Source organism: Stylophora pistillata, chromosome 13, assembly GCF_964205215.1.
Source record: "Stylophora pistillata chromosome 13, jaStyPist1.2, whole genome shotgun sequence".
In the NCBI taxonomy this organism is placed as follows: Eukaryota; Metazoa; Cnidaria; class Anthozoa; order Scleractinia; family Pocilloporidae; genus Stylophora; species Stylophora pistillata.
In genome coordinates this window covers 25,474,039-25,494,447 of record NC_142531.1, presented here as the reverse complement: position 1 = coordinate 25,494,447, position 20,409 = coordinate 25,474,039, and the positions used below count along the sequence as shown (strand labels likewise).

Genomic DNA, 20,409 nt, shown 5'->3' with positions numbered 1-20,409 from the left:
ACCACTCTTAAAGCGGCACGCATTGCCATGAAATCCAAATACACGTGTCATAAATTTGAACTTCGCTGTCTTGGTGTGGACATCGCATAAGGAACAGAGAGCTGTAATAACTCCAAACTTAGAGCATAGCAACGCTACATCTGATTGATCGATATGTTTCGTTCTTGGTGCATGATACTACTGATTTTAGGTATCACTGTGAGTTTTGTTTTCACGGAAGATGATCATCTAAAACCTGGACACTCAGAAGATGAACACGACGAAGACGAACACGATGAAGAAATGGCAGACCATGCAGACGAACAGAATCCGGCTGATGAGGAAGAAACAGAGGACGAGGAAAAAGACGACGATAAAATGGAAGATGACAGCGACGATGACGAAGAAGATGGAAGTCAAGGAGATGATGAAGGAGAAGATGAGAATGATCAAAGTCACCTTGAACACGACGCATTTTTAGGTAAGCCATTGGCATTACCTGTTCGCTCAGATAAATTTATAGAAAATAAGTTCAAAATATCGCTCGGTGTTCATAGTTTAACCAGGCCTTCTTAGAATAAATTGGACTTCGAGAGTTCGTAGCAAATATTGATTGGATACCTACTAGGTTTTTAAGTAGTACACTGGGACAGGTGTTGGAAAAGAAATGAAAAGGAGAGCTTTAAAAATCTAGAGCGTGAGCTCTCCCGCGAGATATTTGACAAAGCAGTCATTTAATAACTTTGAACATCAAAGAACCTCAAGGTTTTTCGAAATTACCAGAGATAGACAAATGGCCTCTCTGAAAACTGAATTTGCAATAATTTAAAGGAATTTTTGATTATTAGTGGTGAATTTAGGCGTTTAGTCCATGTTTAAGAAGGAAAAATTAAATAAGTCGCTGAACATTCCGAGCTGGTATAAGTTTGAAATTTGAAACATTAACTTTTATCATCGTCCTTTTTAAACCTTCTCGTGCGATTAAAAATTCAAAAGCTAAATGTTACAAAACTGCTTTACAAACTGAAGTCTAGTTACAGGTGTTAGAGAGAATACATTATGACACAGGTGATTTATTTGCCTCTTTGTTAGAGAAAAAAAAACATCAGACGGGTAGGGAAGGTAATGTAGAAACGCAGCATCAGGGGTGGGGAAAGGATGCGTAATTAGATTTGTAGCCGAGCCTATTAGAATTAGGATTTCGTTTTTCTAAAATGGTATTCCTTATTTCCCACTGTCATATTGTTTATCATTTAACTCCTAAGAGTGACTAGCATATAATTCCTTCTTACGATATCATCCTTACATCAAACATTAAGGTCATGACAATAAAGGAATTTCCATCAGAAGAAGCTCTTGATTGCTAAATAAATTCTCCTAGTCAGCACCTTAGGAAATGTGTAGAGAACACGATGGAGAATATACATACTGTTATTAAGGTGTAAAGGGTGGAATCTTCTCATACCATCTGCAGGAGACAACTACACTGAATTCAAAGGGCTTTCCCCCGAGGAAGCAAAAACCAAACTGGCGCAACTAATCAAAGATGAGGTGGATTTGAACAAGGACGGAATGTTGACAGAGGATGAGATCAGGCAGCGATTCCACGTAACTACAAAAGAATACAGGAAAAAAGAAGTCATGGAAACCATGAAACAACATGATGAAGGTTAGGATACACTCCTACATTTTATCTGATACAGGATATTTGCTTGTCACTCTCGATTGATGGCCTTCACGGGTGAATTATAATTCATTCCCTGAACTAATCGACCGCCAAGAGTGTTGTGAGAATTAGGTTTAGATTTTCCAGGGCAAGCAAACCATCCAAATTGGACTAAAAACATGTGAAGTTTAGTTCTATGGCAATATTTCCTTTGGTGGCTTAATAGAACATTATGTTTTAGCTTGTGTACATGGTGCTTACTGTTCGAACACTTGCATCAGTATCTTCGGACGGATTTGGTCGATTGCCGACATTTCCATCCGTTTTCAAACGTTACTATTCCATCTCGGACACTTGCGTCCGATTTTGGACGGTACCGTCTGATTCCGGACAGTATCATCCGTTTTCGGGCGGTATTGTCCGATTTTGGACCACTTGCGTTGGTTTTCAGATGCAACAGCACCGATGGTTAGATTTTTTATGTTTACCTTTCGTTTGCTTACAGACAAAGATGGGAAAGTATCATGGGAGGAATTCAAAAAAGGTCATTTCTCTGATGACGGTAAAGATGAAGATGCTAAAGAACAAATGAAAGAAGATGAAGAAAAATTTAAGTTTGCTGATGAAGATGGAGATGGAAAGTTAGACTTGGAGGAATATATGGCGTTTTATCACCCAGGGGTAGGCGGACATGTGATTTGATTAACGCCCACAATCCTTTTCATAAAAAAAAAAAAAAATCATTTGTTCAAAATCGGCAAAAATTTATTATGCTTTAATATGTTTTTCAGGATAACCCAAGAATGACGGAGTTTACCATCGAAGATAGCCTCAAAAAACATGACAAGGATAAGGATGGTAAAATATCAAAGAAAGAATTTTTAGGTAAAAGAAATGTTCTTGTAGTGAGATAAACTACCCTGCCTAGTACTTAGCAGAGAAACTTCTCACTAGCTTCCTTTGCTTCTGTTCAAACCATCCATTCCCTACATTAGTGACAGTATTTAATTTTTTTTTTTTTTTTACTTTCTATTTTCCAGCTACATTCAGTGATGTAAATGATGACGCCAAAGAAGAAATGGAAAAGGATTTTAATAACAACTTTGATAAGGACAAGAATGGTAAACTAGACAAAGAAGAGATGAAAAGCTGGCTGTTCCCTGATGACGACTTCTCCACTGAAGAACCTAAAACACTCATCAAAGAAGCTGATGAAGACAAAGATGGTCAACTCACCATGGATGAGATTATGAAAAATTACAAAGTCTTCATCGAGGATGAACCTGAAGATTCAAGCCACGATGAATTATAAACTGTGACTTTTAAATTGGGATAAATCTTAATTATTCCGGAAAAAAATTAGTGAAGGATTCTATAAGATATTGCACTTTTTGACGAGAACTCATAGACTAATTCATGACGTTTATCCTCTTAATTCTTGTTGATAGTTACAATTTGGTTTTATTTACAGCCTTATAGTCCAATTGTGTCTCATCGATGTCTCAGCGTTTCCTCGCATCGTTCCCGAGTATCTTTTATCCCTATATCAGACAAAAAATAAGGAAGTGGTCTGTTCTGAAAAAAAAAAAAAAAATTAACTACCATTGTCTTTGTTGTCAATTTTTCTGTAGAGGAGCCCGTGTCCGTGTGCTGATTGGACCTGAGATTGAGTAAATATTAATCAAATGGTGATTGCTCCAAGTCCCCGAAAGAATAAATCACCGAGCAAACGAACGAATAAACTAGCGGATGAATCGAGGATCCGGCCTGAGGAACGATCGAACCCCCATGAACATGGTCGAACACCTATGAGGAATTAAGAAAACGCTGAAGAATCTATTTTTATGTTAGTTACACGGAATTTTTGATGGTGAATTTTGTCCTAGCCAAGTGAAAAGTGCATGGATATTAGGTAAATTCAGATCAGTTTGTTTCCGGTTGGACAGTTAACCACCCCGATATCCCACTCCTTTTTCCTCGTCCGAAAAACAAAGAAAGATCGAAAACGCAGGCCTTGTGAAGACTTGGTATGCAGTAAAATACGTCAGTGACGCCGTTGTTTAAAAATTGATCGCGAAAATATTTTTTCGAGTTAAACTTGAATTAATAACTTGAATTTTGAATAACTGAAAATATCAGAATTACCGCCACAGCATCAGACTTTTGCCCTGACCAGTAAGGTGTCTCACGTGGCCACAGCAATGGGAGGGGGGGGGGAGGAGCTGGCCAAAATCATCCTTTTGGATGCCCAGGGCCGTTACCACAGTCATTTACGACATCTATGTTTAGCCAAAGGCTGTCACCGGCGATGTCTTCTACGCAGCAGCATTCGTTTAGCGGTATGCGTCCACTCCAACCATCCGTGCCCCAAGGTTTTCCTTTACCGCCGAAACCCATCATTCCTTAATCTTCTAATCCTTTCTTTTAAATGAAGCTAAAAGGAAACTGATCTCAAAATGTAACGGATATGAAGGAAGCTTTCAAAAAGACTCTCAACCTGTTGATAGCATGGCAGTCATTGGACGTTTAGAGGTGGACTGGTATCCAAATCTGTACTTAGATGGCACAAAATGTTGGAAGTTAGGAAGAACACAAAGAGGATACTACCATATCAACATGGCATGTCTGTGCTATGGTTCCATACAGGCCACTTGCAAAGTCTGTTGAGGAGGAATGAGGGAGGCCTGTCTCTAACGGAAGAGCTTATCGCTTTCGTTAAGCAGTGCTTTCCCGGGATTGTAATTGAATAAATGGCAGACTGACTAAGGCATTGCCATATTTTCTTTGTACCCTTTTAATGAATAATCGAGATCTCGATTAAAGGGACGCTGACCATGTTAACCTATAATTTGACGAATGATTTGCTGTTTATTATTTAGTTTCACGGCTGTTAAAAAATAGATAAGTTAATAATTAAAACTAAACAAAAGATGAAATAAAAAGAGTCGATTAAAACAAATGACGCTGGGGGTTCCATTGTTCCTCGAGGATCTCCGGGTAACTTCGGAGACCCTCGGATAGTTTTCGGTTAATCCTCGTAGTATATATTCGGAGCTCGTACACTCTTCGGAAATTCTTGAAAAAAGAAGAATTGAAAAAAACAAGCCTTCAAAAATTTAGGGCTCTCTGGGCAACTTCGGAAACCATCGAATAATCTTCGTGTTAATCATCGGAGTATATTCGGAGCTCGTACACTCTTCGGAAAATCATCGGAGTCGTTTTGAATTAAAAAAACAGACGTTGAAATATTCCGGCGGAATTCCAGATTCCAGATTTTCCAGACTACCCCTCGAGACGTGAGCTTGGGACACCTGTGTTCAGACTAGAGCGTCCTACGACACTAGACCACGTGACAGGCGCTTGACTCTCGTGGACAAATAAATAAATAAATCAGATCTTGCCATAATGTGGCTACACAATTCGCGTAAGCCACACAAAAAGTATATTCACATGTTTCTTGGATTATCATTATAACCCATTTATGGCTCAATAGCCGACAGGCTTATTGAGAAGTAATGAAATCTTATTAATTAACCAAAATGTACCTTTTCCAATTGGCTAAAGACGATCACGTGTCTAAGTCGCGTTCAAAGTAAGCGCCGAGGAAGCAAGAATTATCACCGGCATGGCGTACACAACTTCTGGCGGAAAGAAGAGAGTTTGCTATTATTACGATGGTAAGAAACGAATCTGTTTCTAACGTCCAATATACCTCGAGAAAATGCACTCAAGATGAGTTGTACGAAGTTTTGTCCCTCAGTTTTAAGCGGAAATAATTGAATTTTGTCTTCGTGTTCTAATGTCTTGTTCGTGTTCCGAACAAAGGTGACATCGGTAACTACTACTATGGTCAAGGCCATCCCATGAAGCCACATCGTATTCGAATGACCCATAACTTGCTTCTTAACTATGGCCTGTACAGGAAAATGGAGATCTACGTAAGTGCAAAAGCTAGATTTAGATTTGTGAGAAAACGTTGATTTGAAAACTGTCAGTTCTTTCGTCTGAATGAAATGTCATTCGTTCACTTATTCATTTTTCTTCATTTCAGCGGCCACACAAAGCAAACCTGGACGAGATGACCAAATACCATTCAGATGATTACATCAAATTCCTGAAGACCATAAGACCCGATAACATGTCCGAGCACACAAAGCATATGCAGAGATGTGAGTAGATAAAAAAAAAATTATTGAATGGACACACATGTGCTTTCATTTCCCTTTGCATTCTTTCAACTTTCCTGTGTTCAGTAAGTAGTTCGTGAGTTTTTTTAGTGGATATCTTGGCAAAGTTGGTTACTATAGCATAGTTTTGTACATCGTTGATGAAATCTTAGGTAAATTGAATAATCCAAATTATGAATGCTGTTTCAGTAATAAGGGGTTTACACTTTAATTAAAAGTTTTGTTTAACAAATTGTGAATATCAATTATAACTGACTTACAGTGTTGCTTGATTCATACCCCCTCTCAATTAATATGTACTGCTAGATGAATTTTTATTTGGCGTTTTTAACCATTCTTATTCCAGAATTTTAAGTTAGTAGCTTGGTGTGTTATTAACAATATTGGTGAACTTATGTTGTCTGGAAATAACTGACTCCAGGCTCAGAATAATCACAATGGCAGATACCTCTGAGCAATCATGTGTCATTTTATCTTGTTTAAGAATTTTTGTCATTCATGGTCCTGTCTTTATACTTTGCTTTCATTAGCCAATTTGGTTTAAAATGCCTTGATATATCATCTCTAAATCATAGTCCACCAATAATTTTGTCTAGAAGCAATATGGTTATTGTTCTTTGTACACAATTAATAATTATTAATTAAGCAAAATGGGAGTACTAGAAATAAATTTCTTGTATGGTTTGTTTTGCTTTACATATCAGTCAATGTTGGTGAGGACTGCCCTGTCTTTGATGGTTTGTTCGAGTTTTGTCAACTCTCAACAGGTGGATCAATTGGTATGTGAGACATGAGGTTCATGACAACATTCTCCTGTACTATTCTTATTTGAATTGATTGCAATCTCAAGCAGTATCATTACTGTAGATAAATTTTATTATTTTTTGTCATATTTTCTCCAGCTGGAGCAGTGAAGCTAAATAAACAGCAAACAGATGTAGCCATAAACTGGGCTGGTGGCCTACATCATGCAAAAAAATCTGAGGCTTCAGGATTTTGTTATGTTAATGACATCGTTCTGGCCATTTTAGAGCTTTTGAAGTGAGTGTTGTTTTACTTAAGTTTTATTATCAGGGTTTCTACAGAGTAAGGAACTCTGTGAAAGTATAGAAATCCCTAACTTATACCCCATTCACACCAAAGCCTAAACATGCTTTAAAGCTGTTTTGTTAAACATGGTTGAACACAGCAGCTCCATAGAAGCTGCTCAAATCAATATTTGGTTCACTTCAAATGTGGCACATTGAAAATACAATTTAGCAATTGCTTGAATCTTGTGGAAAATTTAGTTTTTCAGTTCTCTGCTTCTGATTTTTATTCAGTTAAACCTGGTTTAACTAAACAAGTTTTCTGGTGTGAATGGGGTATTAGTTTGTAAGGAAAAACTGTTAGAGAGGGTTTGGAGGAAACAGGAAGTCCAACTTCTTTTTTTGTTTATTTCCTTAAGAAGGGCTTGGTTATTGAATGAAGTGTTTGTCTGCTAGTCACATTTATTGTTCAGCATTTTGTCCGAGTCCAATAATTTTGTTAACTCTTCTCAAGCTAAACTATAGAATTGCATTGCTCTGTAGTACGTCATCAGTACAATTTTTTCCCAGTGCATTATGGCGGCAATTTGAGTTTGAAAAACAGATACCATGAACGGTCTTCATCAGTTTTACCTAGGAAGGCTTAAGCTGCAGAGGCAAGCAAAGTCCGTTGTAATATCTTGTATCCCATTCACAAAAAAACATAGTTAATAGAGGTGATTGGGTCATGAAATCCAGTCAGAGTTGAAACCAGCTCTGCTACAGAATATGTTAGGAGTTCCCTAACTGTGCATAGTCTTTTTGGTAACCGAACATTTCACACAAAAGACTTTTTGCACAAGTCTTTTCACACAAGTGTTGGACCGTTCACACAATTATTAGTATTCATTAGTAGTCATTTCACACAATAATTGTAAGTTAGAAATATCAACATAAAAGGTATACTGATTGATACCAAGGTTCAAGGTTCATTTATTTCACACTATTTACATAAAATTAACAGACATAGAAAAGTATAATTGCAACAAATTAATGATTACAGAACAAAATAAATAAAGTACAGATTATAAAAATGTGTGTGGTGGTCAAAGTAGCGAAGGCTTTCTAATTGGCCACCACCTACTTTTAAATAAACAAAGAAATGGCACTGAGCTAGGATTGATGTGCAAGAGAGAATTACATGTATACAATTTAAGGTATGTTAGAGATATATTGAACCAAGCAAGAAATCTATACAGGACAAGCTTGATCGGAGAACAAGCTTGATAAGAGAAAAACAGACACACATACAACCGAAAAGATATTTCACCTTCACATGTCATTGTTTGACCGCCTCCTGCTTAGCTCAATTGGTATAGCGTGGGGCTGTTGTGTGGGAGGTTGAGGGTTCAAGCCCCGGCCGGACCAACACTCAGGGTCTGAAAATAACTGAGGAGAATGTGATACCTTTCTATAATATCAAGAAATGGATAGATATTCTAGTCTTCTCAGATAAGGACGAATAAACCGTAGGCCCCGTCTCCTGCAGGGTTAGAGGTAGGAGACGTTAATTTCCCACGCACGAGATTACTGTGTGATGGATGTCCTCCCCTGTGGTGGGGTGGGTGGGAGGGTCGCAGGTTAGAAAACTGTAATAGTTTATTGGGCTTCCCTCTGTAAATAAAGTTATGTCACTTTTGCTAAGATCCAATGGTGAGAACACCGGTTTTTATTTACGTAATAACTTTGACTAGATTGAAACACTTGTGAACATGATCACTATTGCTTCTTGAAGAAAGGAACAAATCTTTCTCTCTTTGAAAATGTAAAGAATTCCCTGTCCAAATGATTACTTCTATTACTTTTCCTTTGTTAAACAAAAAACTTTTTAGCTTTGACAGTACATCGTCCACTACAGACATACAAACATCGATGGCTAACACAAAGGATGCCATGTTGATTTTGATAGTAATTGTGACCAGTGCTCCGTCTTTGTTCGATTGCCTTCAAACTGAATATATCATTGATCTCAAGAGCTTCAAATAAGCTTTTTTGAAAACTTGCTTATTACATCTTTGTTATATAATTATAAGTAGGCATAATATGTACAACAAAAACAGTTCAACGTTAATAACTCGATGTTCAGGGAGTGCTTCACATCGAATGTCGGCTCAAGCAGGTGTTGTGATTTGATAACTTGAACATGTCACTATAGGTAGAAACTAGTGATCTTGTAGAAAGACAAGTTTGATCTATAATCTTTTTTGAAGATCATGAAGTCAAGAAGTAACCTTTAAAATTATTCTAATTATGATTCCTTAAGCGACGGAGAGTTCAGCATCAATTGATAAGTGTCATAGCAACTCTGATATAAATATAAACAAATGATTTCACGAAAGTTTCAAGAATTCAAAATAATTCAAAGATTATATACTAGCCATTCGATAAGTAATCATATAAGCTTAAGACCAAAATGAATATAGGAAAGGGCTAAATTTCGACAAGTCTTGACCGAGTAACGAGTTAAAACACGCGTGACTCGTTGGGTAACATGGCCGTGATATGGCCGAGATATGGATATAATTGTTTATCAGAGTTCATCAGTTTTATCAGAAATGCAAAGAAAAGCAATACTTAGTGTGTAATTATTATATTGTAGCATTACACAAGTTAGAAGAGTGATTGTGTTCACATGCTTTTCAATCTAGTTGAAGTTATCACTTAAATAGATATCTATGTCCTTGTTGTCGGATCTCATCAAAAGTGATGTGAAGGTGAAATATCTTATCAGTATCAATTAGAATGCCTTTTGTATTAATGTCTCTCACTTATAATTACTGTGCAAAATGACTATTAAGAATTGTGCGAATGGTCTAAACCTTGTGCGAAAGACTTGTGCGAAAAGTCTTTTGTGCGAAATGTTCCATATTCTCTTTTTCAATTACCTTCACATATTGTGAGTGAGTGGATGAATGGCAAGTTTCTATTGCTCATTTACTTCAACATAGTATGTGAACACTGTGCATGGTCAGGCCCAGAAAAATAAGATGAAAATAGTCAATGAAAAAAATATTCAGGGTTTCACAGCCATTGAACTTTTTCAACTGTGATAACATTTCTGATTTTGGCAGGTATCATCAACGTGTGTTATACATTGATATTGATATTCATCATGGCGATGGCGTTGAAGAGGCTTTTTACACCACTGACCGTGTCATGACAGTGTCGTTTCACAAATATGGAGAATATTTCCCTGGAACTGGTGATCTGAGGGTGGGTCGTCAATTTTATGATGCATTTTTACTGCTAAGATATCCTCAAAATGTTACTTGGCTTCCTACAACTGTACAAAGTAAAACAAGAGAATTTAATGCTGAAGTTGTTAGGCAAACATGTGAGAATGACAAGGAGTGTAAAAAGGTGCTTACTTGTATTTAATTCAAGTTACCACTGCTTGCAGGTTCAATTCTTAGTGATATTTTCTTTTTCATTGATTCACAGGATATTGGAGCAGGAAAAGGGAAATATTATGCAGTGAATTTTCCTCTTAGGGATGGAATCGATGATGAGTCTTATGAACAAATCTTCAATCCCGTAAGTTCTTTTTTTTTTGTGTAGTTTCTATTTATTTCCTTTAACCCCTAAGAGTGACTTAGTTCTAATTTCTCCTTACAACACCACCCCTGAAGCACACATTAAGGTCATGAGAATGAAGGAAATGATGTTCAACTAAAAAAGCTCTTGATTTTTAAACAAATTCACCTTGTCAGCATATCAGGAAATGCATAGAGAGCAGTATGGAGAATATGCATATTGATGTCAGGGGGTACAGGGTAAATAGGTCTGCCTATTAAACTCTTCTTAACCCCTCCTCCTCCCCAGGAGAAAAAGCTACATTAATTAATTTATTCAAAGAACTTTATAATGTTCTTATTTAATCTTGAGAGAAAATTTCAATTTTTTACTTTCAATATGTGTACTAGTCAAATGCAGGGCATTGTTAATTATTTTTCTACTTCAGTTGTAGCATGTGACAATTACAATTCACTGAATTTCACTCATCAGGTTGTTTCAAAGGTAATGGAAGTGTACAAACCAAATGCTGTTGTGCTTCAGTGTGGAGCAGACTCTTTGGCTGGAGACAGACTTGGCTGCTTTAATCTGTCACTCAAAGGTACTGTCAGTGTTGGTATTTTGTCAAAGATGCCTTCTTACACTCTAATTATTAAATTTTATACATTGCACATTGATACAATGGACTGGCCCACAAATTGGCATGTTAATCTAGGTGGGCCGGCTCAAGATGATTCATAGTAATATTTTTAGTTTCTATCATCAACTTATCGTCTATGAAGGGTGTAAATTCATCTTTGGATGAGTTTGATCTTCACAACAAGACTTACTTATCTTGATTTAACATGATTTATCTACAGGTCATGCTCAGTGTGTGAATTTTGTTAAAAAATTCAATCTTCCATTGTTGGTTCTGGGAGGAGGGGGATACACTATCAGGAATGTTGCAAGATGTTGGACATTTGAGACAGCAGTAGCTTTGGATTCTGATATTGCAAATGGTATGCAGAATTTTAACTTGAGATTTGGACTTTGTTGGTTTACACTCCTATTAAGATAGTTTCACACAAATGAAAGAATAAAATTATTCTTAACACCTAAAATGGAGAATCCAGATTAGTTAACATTGTATGGTCAACCCTATGAAGAACTTGACAAAGACCTATGTAAGGTGTAGATATTGCCTCTTTCCAACTTTTTTGTATTTAGAATACAAAAACTTCATTGAAAGTAATCCATCAGAAGAATAGTTAGTATTCTTCTATCCTTGTGTTGTAGTAAGTCTAGGTAAGGATTCAGCAAAGACTTTCTAATTTCATTGCTTATGGAATTCCTTGAGAGTTTTACATTGCACTTTCTTCAACTGTGAGTTCATTGTAAATAGCCTCCAAAGTATTACTATTAGCAACCCTGTAACCAAACACAGCATTGACTTGACAACTAATGAAGTCAACAATGTGAAACATTGGGCTAATAGTAGCAGAATTACCTTAAATCTTTTGAAAACATGGCAAATGCTGATCTGTAGCAAGACTACCAGGCTTTGACCCACCACTGGTACCTGGCATTGAATATAAAAGCTGGTTTAAGTTGCTCAGTATCACATTTCAAGAAAACCCTTGCTGTGGGGACATCCATGTTAACAACCTTATAGCCAAAGCAAGTAGTTGACTGTACATTTTGAGATTTTGCAAATTTTATGATTATTCTCAAGACCAACTTAACAAGCTATTTGATTCCCTCATCTTGTCCTTATTTGTGTATGACACAGAAGTCTGGAGATCTGCTTGTCAGAAGTATTTGGCTCAAATACATAACTTCTGCAAACACGCATGTAGATGTAGGTATGCCACCAAGATAGATCTCAGGATATCAGCCTAATAGAGAAGAAAGATCAACTTCTGTTTAATAAGATTATCACTCTGGAAAACCACCAACTCCATGATTTGCTGCTGCCGAGATAGGCAAGAACACCAAGAAAACGGGGACATGAGTTCCATTTATCCCAGATAAAGACAGAAGATTTAAAAACATTTTTATGAACAGATGTATTTTTAAGTTTATATTATCACATTTTTATACTCGATTGTGTAGATAATCTCCGTTTATTGTTCATTGATTGTAAAGACCCACATCTGATGAGTGTACTTATTTTTGATAGACTACCTAACATTTATCAAACACTCCTTCCTAATCTTCTCTTATTATTTCTAGAACTCCCCTACAATGATTACTTTGAGTACTTTGGTCCAGACTTTAAACTACACATTAGCCCATCCAACATGGCTAACCAAAATACAAATGACTACCTGGAAAAAATCAAGTAAGAAGTTAGACTTAGTTTAGTTTGTTAAGATTTTTTTCCACAGAAGCACAAGGCATATGCAGTAGGTTCCCTTAATTTTGCTTTTTGTTTAGTGCTGTGTAGTTTATTGTTATAACCCAGGTTGTTGCCGTTCAAACAGAGAGCCTATTCAGATTCTACTTGTACTGACTGTGCTGATACCTATAAAAAAAACTCTCTAATCTTTTGCCTTTTTGTGTAGACAGAGATTGTTTGAAAACTTGAGAATGCTTCCTCATGCTCCAGGAGTACAGATGCATCGTAAGTGAAAATTGCATCATAATTTATAATAAATGCCGCATGTCCGCCAGTCTGGTCATTGATTTCTCATCATATTAATCTGTAATGTCTGGAAACATGAACAGACCTTCTTGGGACTTACAGGGAACACCTTTGGGGAAGGGCTCGTTGAGGAAGAATGCACAGTTAATCTCAGTAGTGCTTAAAATGCTTATGTCTGTAAATGTGATAAGGAAAAAACCTCAGTGTTTGGTCAGTTTCATTATTTTCTTTTTCCAAATTCAATCTTTTGTGGCAAGATTTACCCTGAGCAACACTTGAAAGAGATTATGTTCTTTTAGCTCTTTGTCAATTTACTGTTTGTAGTTCAATCAACAAAATCATGTTCACTTTTCTAAGAGGAAGTAGCAAGTAAGTAATCAGGCATAACAATCCATAACTTTTTTAATGATTTGTTCAGCCATTCCTGATGATGCACCAGTACTGGGGGAAAGTGACATTGATGAGGACATGGAGCCTGACCGTAGAATAAGTAGTGAGTCTTGCATCTTTTCATTATCTCAGGGAGACAATCAAAAAGCACCAGTGCGAGGTTTCATCATAGCTTGTAATGTATATCAGAGAGACAATCAAAAGCACCAGCGTGAGGTCTCATCATAGCTTGTAATGTATACTTAACCCTTTGACGCTTTGGAGTAACTAGCATTTAATTTCTCCTAAACAATATCACCCCTAAATCACACACATCACGGTCACACAAAAAAAAAAAAAAGAAAAAAAAAAAAGGATGACCAACTATAAAAGCTCTTGATTGTTAGTCAGATTCTCATCATCAGCACCTTTGGAGTTGTATAGAGAATAGTATGGAGAATATGCATACTGGTGTTTGGGTAAAAAGTGTTCAACACTGTAGGACATGTTATTCAGTTGTGTGTTCTGAAGCTATATTTGTTTTTCTTTGCAGTCCGTGCATCAGATAAACATGTGGCTCCTCAGGAGGAATTATCAGATTCAGAAGACGAAGGAGACAACAGAAGAGACATACAAGTGCCAAAGGAACCAAAACGACCCCGCAAGCGACCTAAAGTATCCACTACACCAGTGGAAAAAATGGTTACAAATGGTGTAGAAAATACTGTCAATGATGACTCAAAACCATCAGCTGTGTCAAATGAGAACACGCCCTCTTCAAAACCCAGCTCCTCCCCTGTGGACGAGAAAGAGAAACCAAAGAGCTCAACAAGCACGCCTAAGGAGGGGTCCCCTCAGACAATTGCCAGTGTTACATCTGAGATGTCAACAGAGCCAGCTCCTGATCAAGAAGCCAGCAGAAAGAGGTGCACTTTTTTCCTTCTTTTACCTCTTAATCAAGCAGTGATACCCTTAACTTAGGTGCAGGTAAAACAGAGAATTACTCTCAAGATCTTTAAAGTCAATGGGATAAGGCAAACTCATCCTCGGAGACCCAGGGGCTGTGGGTCGATTTCAAGTTAGGGCATGAAGAGCCCCTGGGGACATCGTCTTACAAGACTAGTTCCAAACGGTCGCAGTCGTTCTGCCATCTGATTGGTGCCAGAAAATCTTTGTGTTTTTCTGCCCAATCTGAGTGAAGTGTGCTTTAGAGTCCTTTCGTGTGTTTTAACACGAACATATACCAGTATCTCAGTTGCTCACTATGTTTGTTTGGACCGTGCGACTGAGGTTTGCTTGAGGTGAAAAGTTTCAGTCTTAGCACACAATGTAAGAGAAATTGATCAGATTGTCCGCGAAAATCTTACCGGAAATTATACTGAATACTTCCGCAGGTATCACTAGAGAACGTGTTTTGAAAAAGTTTGCGAAGTTTGTACACAACACGATGGTTGCAGTCATTGATGTGTCGCTTTAAACGTTAAACGAGATTGAAGCTTAAATCTCTATATTTTTTGCATAATTCGCTGTGACTGAAACTTTGCCAATCCCGTGAAGTTATTTCGTCGCACGGGCCACGCAGGTATGTCGAGCAACTGGTACTTGCGCAACTTTCTGTGCGTGCCAAAATCTAATCTCATCTTCGCTTGAAAAAAAAGAAAAGCTAAGCGGGGAAACTTTTGCTTATTAGATGTGGGTAGATGATCCTGTACTACTAAGCTGATATTTGCAATAAAGCAAACCCGCCCTTTCCATCCAATATTTCTTGGTCTTTGGTTTTGTTTTTCCCATTGAAAACAGCATCGGATCGATTCCCAATGATCAAAGGTATTTAACTTGTCTTCAACAATCGACAGAAAAGGTGAAATGACAATGACCAAGGGACTAGAAGAGAATCCGTGGCCCTCCTAGCTCAAGAATTTCAACACTCTAGACAGCAGTTGAAAGATTAAACTCTTTCCAAACCCCTTCGGTAACTGCCCGAAACATCTCTCCTCACTGTTCTCGTTAATCAGCTTTTGTTCAGATTTTAATTAGCTAACCGGAAACACAGCTAAGCTTTCTCTTAGCACTTGCTGGAGATCGTCCACGAACTTAATGTTCTCTGCAACCTTGGCAGTATTGTAAACGACTTTACTACTAAGATTAGATTTTGGCGCGCACAGAAAGCAGAAAGCTACATAGGCGAAAGCGCCAGTTGCTCGACATACCTGCGTGGCCCGTGCGACGAAATAACTTCACGGGATAGTGGAAAAGTTTCAGTCACAGCAAATTATGCAAAAAATCTAGAGAGATTTAAGCTTCAATCTCGTTTAACGTTTAAAGCAACATATCAGTGACTACAACCATCGTGTTGTATACAAACCTCGCAAACTTTTTTAAAACACATTCTCTAGTGATACCTGCGGAAGTATTCAGTATAATTTCCGGTAAGATTTTCGCGGACAATCTGATCGATTTCTCTTACATTGTGTGCTAAGACTGAAACTTTTCACCTCAAGCAAATCTCTGTCTCACGGTCCAAACAAACAGTGAGCAACTGAGCTACTAGTATATGTCCGTGTTAAAACACACGAAAAGACTCTAAAGCACACTTCACTCTGATTGGCAGGGTTGTCATTAGAAAATGTAATAGGTGTCTGATCTAAACTGAGTAGGCGGCTGAAGTAAATTGTGCTTGCGGAGCAAGCACAGCGTGTTGCTACGCAACACACCTCTCTAGGGGGGCCCGAGGGCATGTTCCCCCGAAAAATTTTGAATTGCGAAACTCTCTGTGACGTACTTTCCAGCATTCTGGGGCATATTTAAGCAGCATTTTTAGCCACACATTGATGTTAAAATCAGTTCAAAAATATGTACAAACGTGGAAAGTTTCTTTCCTTAATTCCACCACTTTCTTTTTCTGATTAAACGTTGGTGTTCTCGGTCACAATTTCTAGAAGCAATAAATGAATGAAGATTCGTTTTCTTCATGAACTTCTTCGACAACGAAAATGCTTCAGCCTTCTATTCTCATAACGTTTTCTTTCATTGCGTTTTTGTCTTGTTTTGTTTTTGTTTCTGTTTTTGTTTTTGTTTTTTTTTTTTGTCCATAGAATCTGGTTTATAAATTTGGTTCATCGTGTTGCAATTCAATTCCCCCTTTTTCGCTGTGAAAACCCCCTGGATTCAAGCTCTACTTCCGAATTTAAAATAGGCGTATGTTTTGTCTATCAAAGTATTTCCTCTTATCTCTAAACATCACAACTGATAAACATCTGGAAATCACCCGCCGAATGCAACGAGCTTTGCAAATCACGATGACATGAAACATTTGACCTTTTAAATCCATAACAAGGACTCGGAAAGGTCCATAAATTTTAAGAAAGTTAAATTGTAGGTATTTTAATTCAATTGATTTGGTGAACAATTGCTAACGTCGCGAAATCTTAAAAAAAAACAATCTGGCGGCAACTTTGACGGCAACTTTGACGGCCACGTATGGTTGGAACGAAATTTACAATGATCGAAGAACTTTGTCGAAATCGTAAACAAAATGAAGAAATTTTCCTTCAAAATGTCTCCGTCGGATAACGTAAAACATGCTCTTTTCTGCGGGTCTAAAGCAGCAATTAATGAAAGTCTAGCTGTCCCGAACTCAAGAGAACATCTTTCTGTGATTATTTAGCGTTATAGCGGTACGTGTTTACGGCAAATTAAGGCGAATCTTCCTGCCTTTGTAATTATTTAGAGTGGAATGAACACAACTGATTCAGCAAGGTGAAATAGATCTTGATAAACTTCCTTTTCCAACGCTCTTAAAGCTCTTTTGAAAGTATGTAGTTGATCGGCAATAATTTGCCATTATATTTAAATGAGATATACCTGTGTTATTAAATGCCTCGGTGAGCTTCGTAATTATGATATTTGACAGCAATCGAAACTCTTTCTTACCTTGGTGGCCCGGCCTCGTTTTCGCTAGATTTCGTCTTCTTCGATTGACCTGAAAAGTAATCTTGAAGAGATCGCTTTCTTCGCTGGCCATCCATTTTCGATTTTCGAAGCATCAACGCACGTGTGAATTGCGATCAGTTTCGTGCTTCGCTAAGTCACGCATTTCATGTTACTCGTTAGTTAGCTGTACCACTGATAGTTTTTGTACAGTATTTCCTGTATAGGTTTTTAGGTTTTTCTGTCTTCCATAACATCAGGAGTATACAAGAGAATGATCACTAAACTAAGCTTCAGATTTACAAAAAGAAAGATTTCTTGGGAAGACAGATCTCAATATTACAAAAATTCTTTCGCTCCGACGGAGGGCTAAAGCTCGAAACGTCAGCTTTTGTAATCGTTACGGTGGCCAATTTACCATTATAACTTTGTGGATATATCCAAATTATTACAAAAATTCTGCTTCACAAAGTAGCCGGCGCAAACTGGTCTGACAGCCGGCGGATTTCCGCCGCCTACCGGCTTCTAATGACAACCCTGGATTGGGCAGAAAAAACACAAAGATTTTCTGGCACCAATCAGATTGCAGAACGACTGCGACCGTTTGGAACTAGTCTTGCAAGACAACGTCCCCATAGGGGCTCTTCATGCCCTAACTTGAAATCGACTCATCCCCTGGGTCTCCGAGGATGAGGCAAACTATGAACGTCACTCTTTGTGCAAGATGTTAGCAAAAAATAAAATCAGACAGACTTAATCTACAATCACTTTCTGAATTTTTTTCTTGTGGTGATATGCAGTCCTGAAGCTGCTGAAAGTGCTTCTGCTGGAAAAGAGGATACAGAAGAAGCTATGGAAGTACACGAGTCTGACAACCCACCAAATACTGATGGGTATGTTTTGATCACCATAGAAATTCTTCTTATATGTACATATCTTGAATGCCGTTTTTGATTATCTTTGGGAGAATTTAGAGGCAAGAGTACCATATAACCCCATACATTAATTATGCATTCAGACTAGTAGCCTTTGTTTTTAAAATTTTGTTGTGAAAGACAAAGAAGTGGAATGCATAGTTAATGTATGGGGTTATATGGTACTCTTTCCAAATTTAGATGCAGTCCTGATAGTGTAGGTTTGTTATTCATTTAACCAGCAGTGAATCGCGTTTAACAAGCTGTGTAACAACTTGTTTACAGCTGGATTTGATTGTTTACATCTGCTGAGGCTACGTTGGGAATTGCTATTGCTATGCCTAGTATTCTCTATTGTTTTATATTTTGCCATCCGTTTAGTTGGTGACGTGAATCAATTTTTTTTCTCTCTTCTTCTTATTTACTTTCACTATTGATAACCTATGCAACTTAAACAAATTGATAACCTTGATACGACATGCACCCTTTTAAAAATTGCACAGCATCTTTTTCATTCTTCTTTCTTCTTTGTCCTCTTTGTTTGTTTGTTGTTTTTATTCATATTTTTGGGTACAATTTGGTTTACATAATTTAGAGTTCACAATTTCTGAAATTTTCAAAAGTTTATCAGACTTGAATTGATGTACCGTACCTGGTTTTGTGTAGGGATACCTCGTCCAATGCAGAAAACAGTGGTGCGACCATTACAGGTTTGCTTTTTGTTACGTTAATTACATGGTTATCTGTTTCATCAAAACCATGACATTATTTACCCCACTGTACATGTAGTTAAGGCCCTGTTTTCACGCTCGGTGGAATTCAATGTAATGGTATGTAATATTGTGCAACAACGTTTAACAAACACACTTCGGAGGTTCTTGGTTTTTATGGGTTTTCATAATACGGTGAAATTTCGTGTTGGTTTTGTATCTGCGTTACCATAATGAGGATTTTAATAGACAGAGGGGGTAAGTGTCCATAACGTCCTTGGGGGGTATTATAAGGCAATTTTTTATTTTTTTTTTATTTTTTTATCAACTGAGTTGATACTGTAAATTGGCCACCGTTAGGAGTTTCTAAAGATGATGTTTCGAGCGGTAGCCCTTCATCAGAGCGAAGCAGCTGGCGTGGTTTCTCGATGGAGTCGATACCGTTATGGAACAGTGAGAAAATGAGCCAAGGAGAGTCGCATGCAACTTGTTATTCCTTCTTGCGATGCTTTTTGCTAATAATTCGCTAAAAAACGTGACTACTGTTTGCGTGACCTCTGGAAGAAACGTGACTTAGTTCCAATCACTAGTTTAGCAATAAGATTGACGAGTCACGATAGTACATGCTTATGACGGCTGCTAATTGTAATCACGTGTATGTTTTCATTTTATATGCTTCCGGTTAGAAAGCCAAGAATCAAAACAAACATGATTTACACATATTGGCCCACTGCAGCTGACTCTTCCAATTTTTGGCCTTGTTTTTGTACAGCAAAAAGCAATTCACCCCAGCCGGTAGAAGAAGAGGAGAAAGAAAAGGCTCCACCAACTGAAGAAAGCACAGACGCTTCAAAAGCGGAAGAGACCAAGATGGAACACTGAAGAACCGATGAAGGTCTTCTTTCTCTCTTGGACCCTTTGCTCCTAATCCCTTTCATCCCCCAGTCCGTATAACCATCCCCCCTTACCTCCCCTCCCTGATCACGTTCACCATTTCTTACGACACACAAGTACCAGTTCTTGAGCCTTTGTATAGTTCCACCTGTTTTAATTTTTTTGTTTATACTCAGCGGTATCTGTGCTGTGTATGTATAGAATCCTTTTTCTTAAAGTAATAAAATCTTTAAATTATATTGTATATCGTGAACAAGTCGTTTTACAGACATCATACATCGCGGAATTTTCATGTTCACTCTCCTTTAACTGTGAGAATATAATTCTCAGAAAATACCATTGGCGAGGTCTTGCTCTTACCACTCTTATTTAAGCACGAGGCCTGTTACGCTGTAAAACCATCGAACCTCCCCCTCCCAACCCCGGCAAAAGGACCTTTACACCCTTGGGAACGAGGCTCTGCCGAGGGTTATACAATATGCATAAGTTAACAATGTTACATAAGAAGGTAAAAAAACGAAATTTGTCATGGCGCAGAATTATATTTTGGGGAA

General features: G+C 37.7%; 2 protein-coding genes across 4 annotated transcripts; both read left to right on the top strand.

Annotated features, from left to right (window-relative positions):
* The first annotated feature begins 21 nt into the window (after positions 1 to 21).
* Positions 22 to 3,249, top strand: LOC111326134 (reticulocalbin-2). The gene is made up of 5 exons (XM_022930070.2): positions 22 to 460; positions 1,454 to 1,648; positions 2,151 to 2,326; positions 2,437 to 2,530; positions 2,686 to 3,249. Exons 1-5 carry the CDS (start codon positions 154 to 156, stop codon positions 2,955 to 2,957), a joined length of 1,044 nt encoding a protein of 347 aa, XP_022785805.2. The 5' UTR covers positions 22 to 153; the 3' UTR covers positions 2,958 to 3,249.
* Positions 3,250 to 5,163: 1,914 nt separating this feature from the next.
* Positions 5,164 to 20,099, top strand: LOC111326115 (histone deacetylase 1). Of its 3 annotated transcripts, none has more exons than XM_088743027.1 (16): positions 5,164 to 5,322; positions 5,471 to 5,583; positions 5,697 to 5,814; positions 6,537 to 6,611; positions 6,735 to 6,873; positions 9,971 to 10,112; positions 10,341 to 10,433; positions 10,905 to 11,013; positions 11,273 to 11,413; positions 12,627 to 12,735; positions 12,959 to 13,017; positions 13,457 to 13,531; positions 13,961 to 14,333; positions 18,138 to 18,230; positions 18,918 to 18,961; positions 19,648 to 19,688. In XM_088743027.1, exons 1-16 carry the CDS (start codon positions 5,271 to 5,273, stop codon positions 19,671 to 19,673), a joined length of 1,761 nt encoding a protein of 586 aa, XP_088599153.1. In that variant the 5' UTR covers positions 5,164 to 5,270; the 3' UTR covers positions 19,674 to 19,688. The 3 variants fall into 3 exon arrangements, with proteins under 3 accessions (XP_088599153.1, XP_088599152.1, XP_022785784.1); XM_088743026.1 differs by lacking the exon at positions 19,648 to 19,688 and adding an exon at positions 19,322 to 19,610; XM_022930049.2 differs by lacking the exon at positions 19,648 to 19,688 and adding an exon at positions 19,734 to 20,099 and having other exon boundaries at positions 5,165 to 5,322.
* The last annotated feature ends 310 nt before the right edge of the window (positions 20,100 to 20,409 follow it).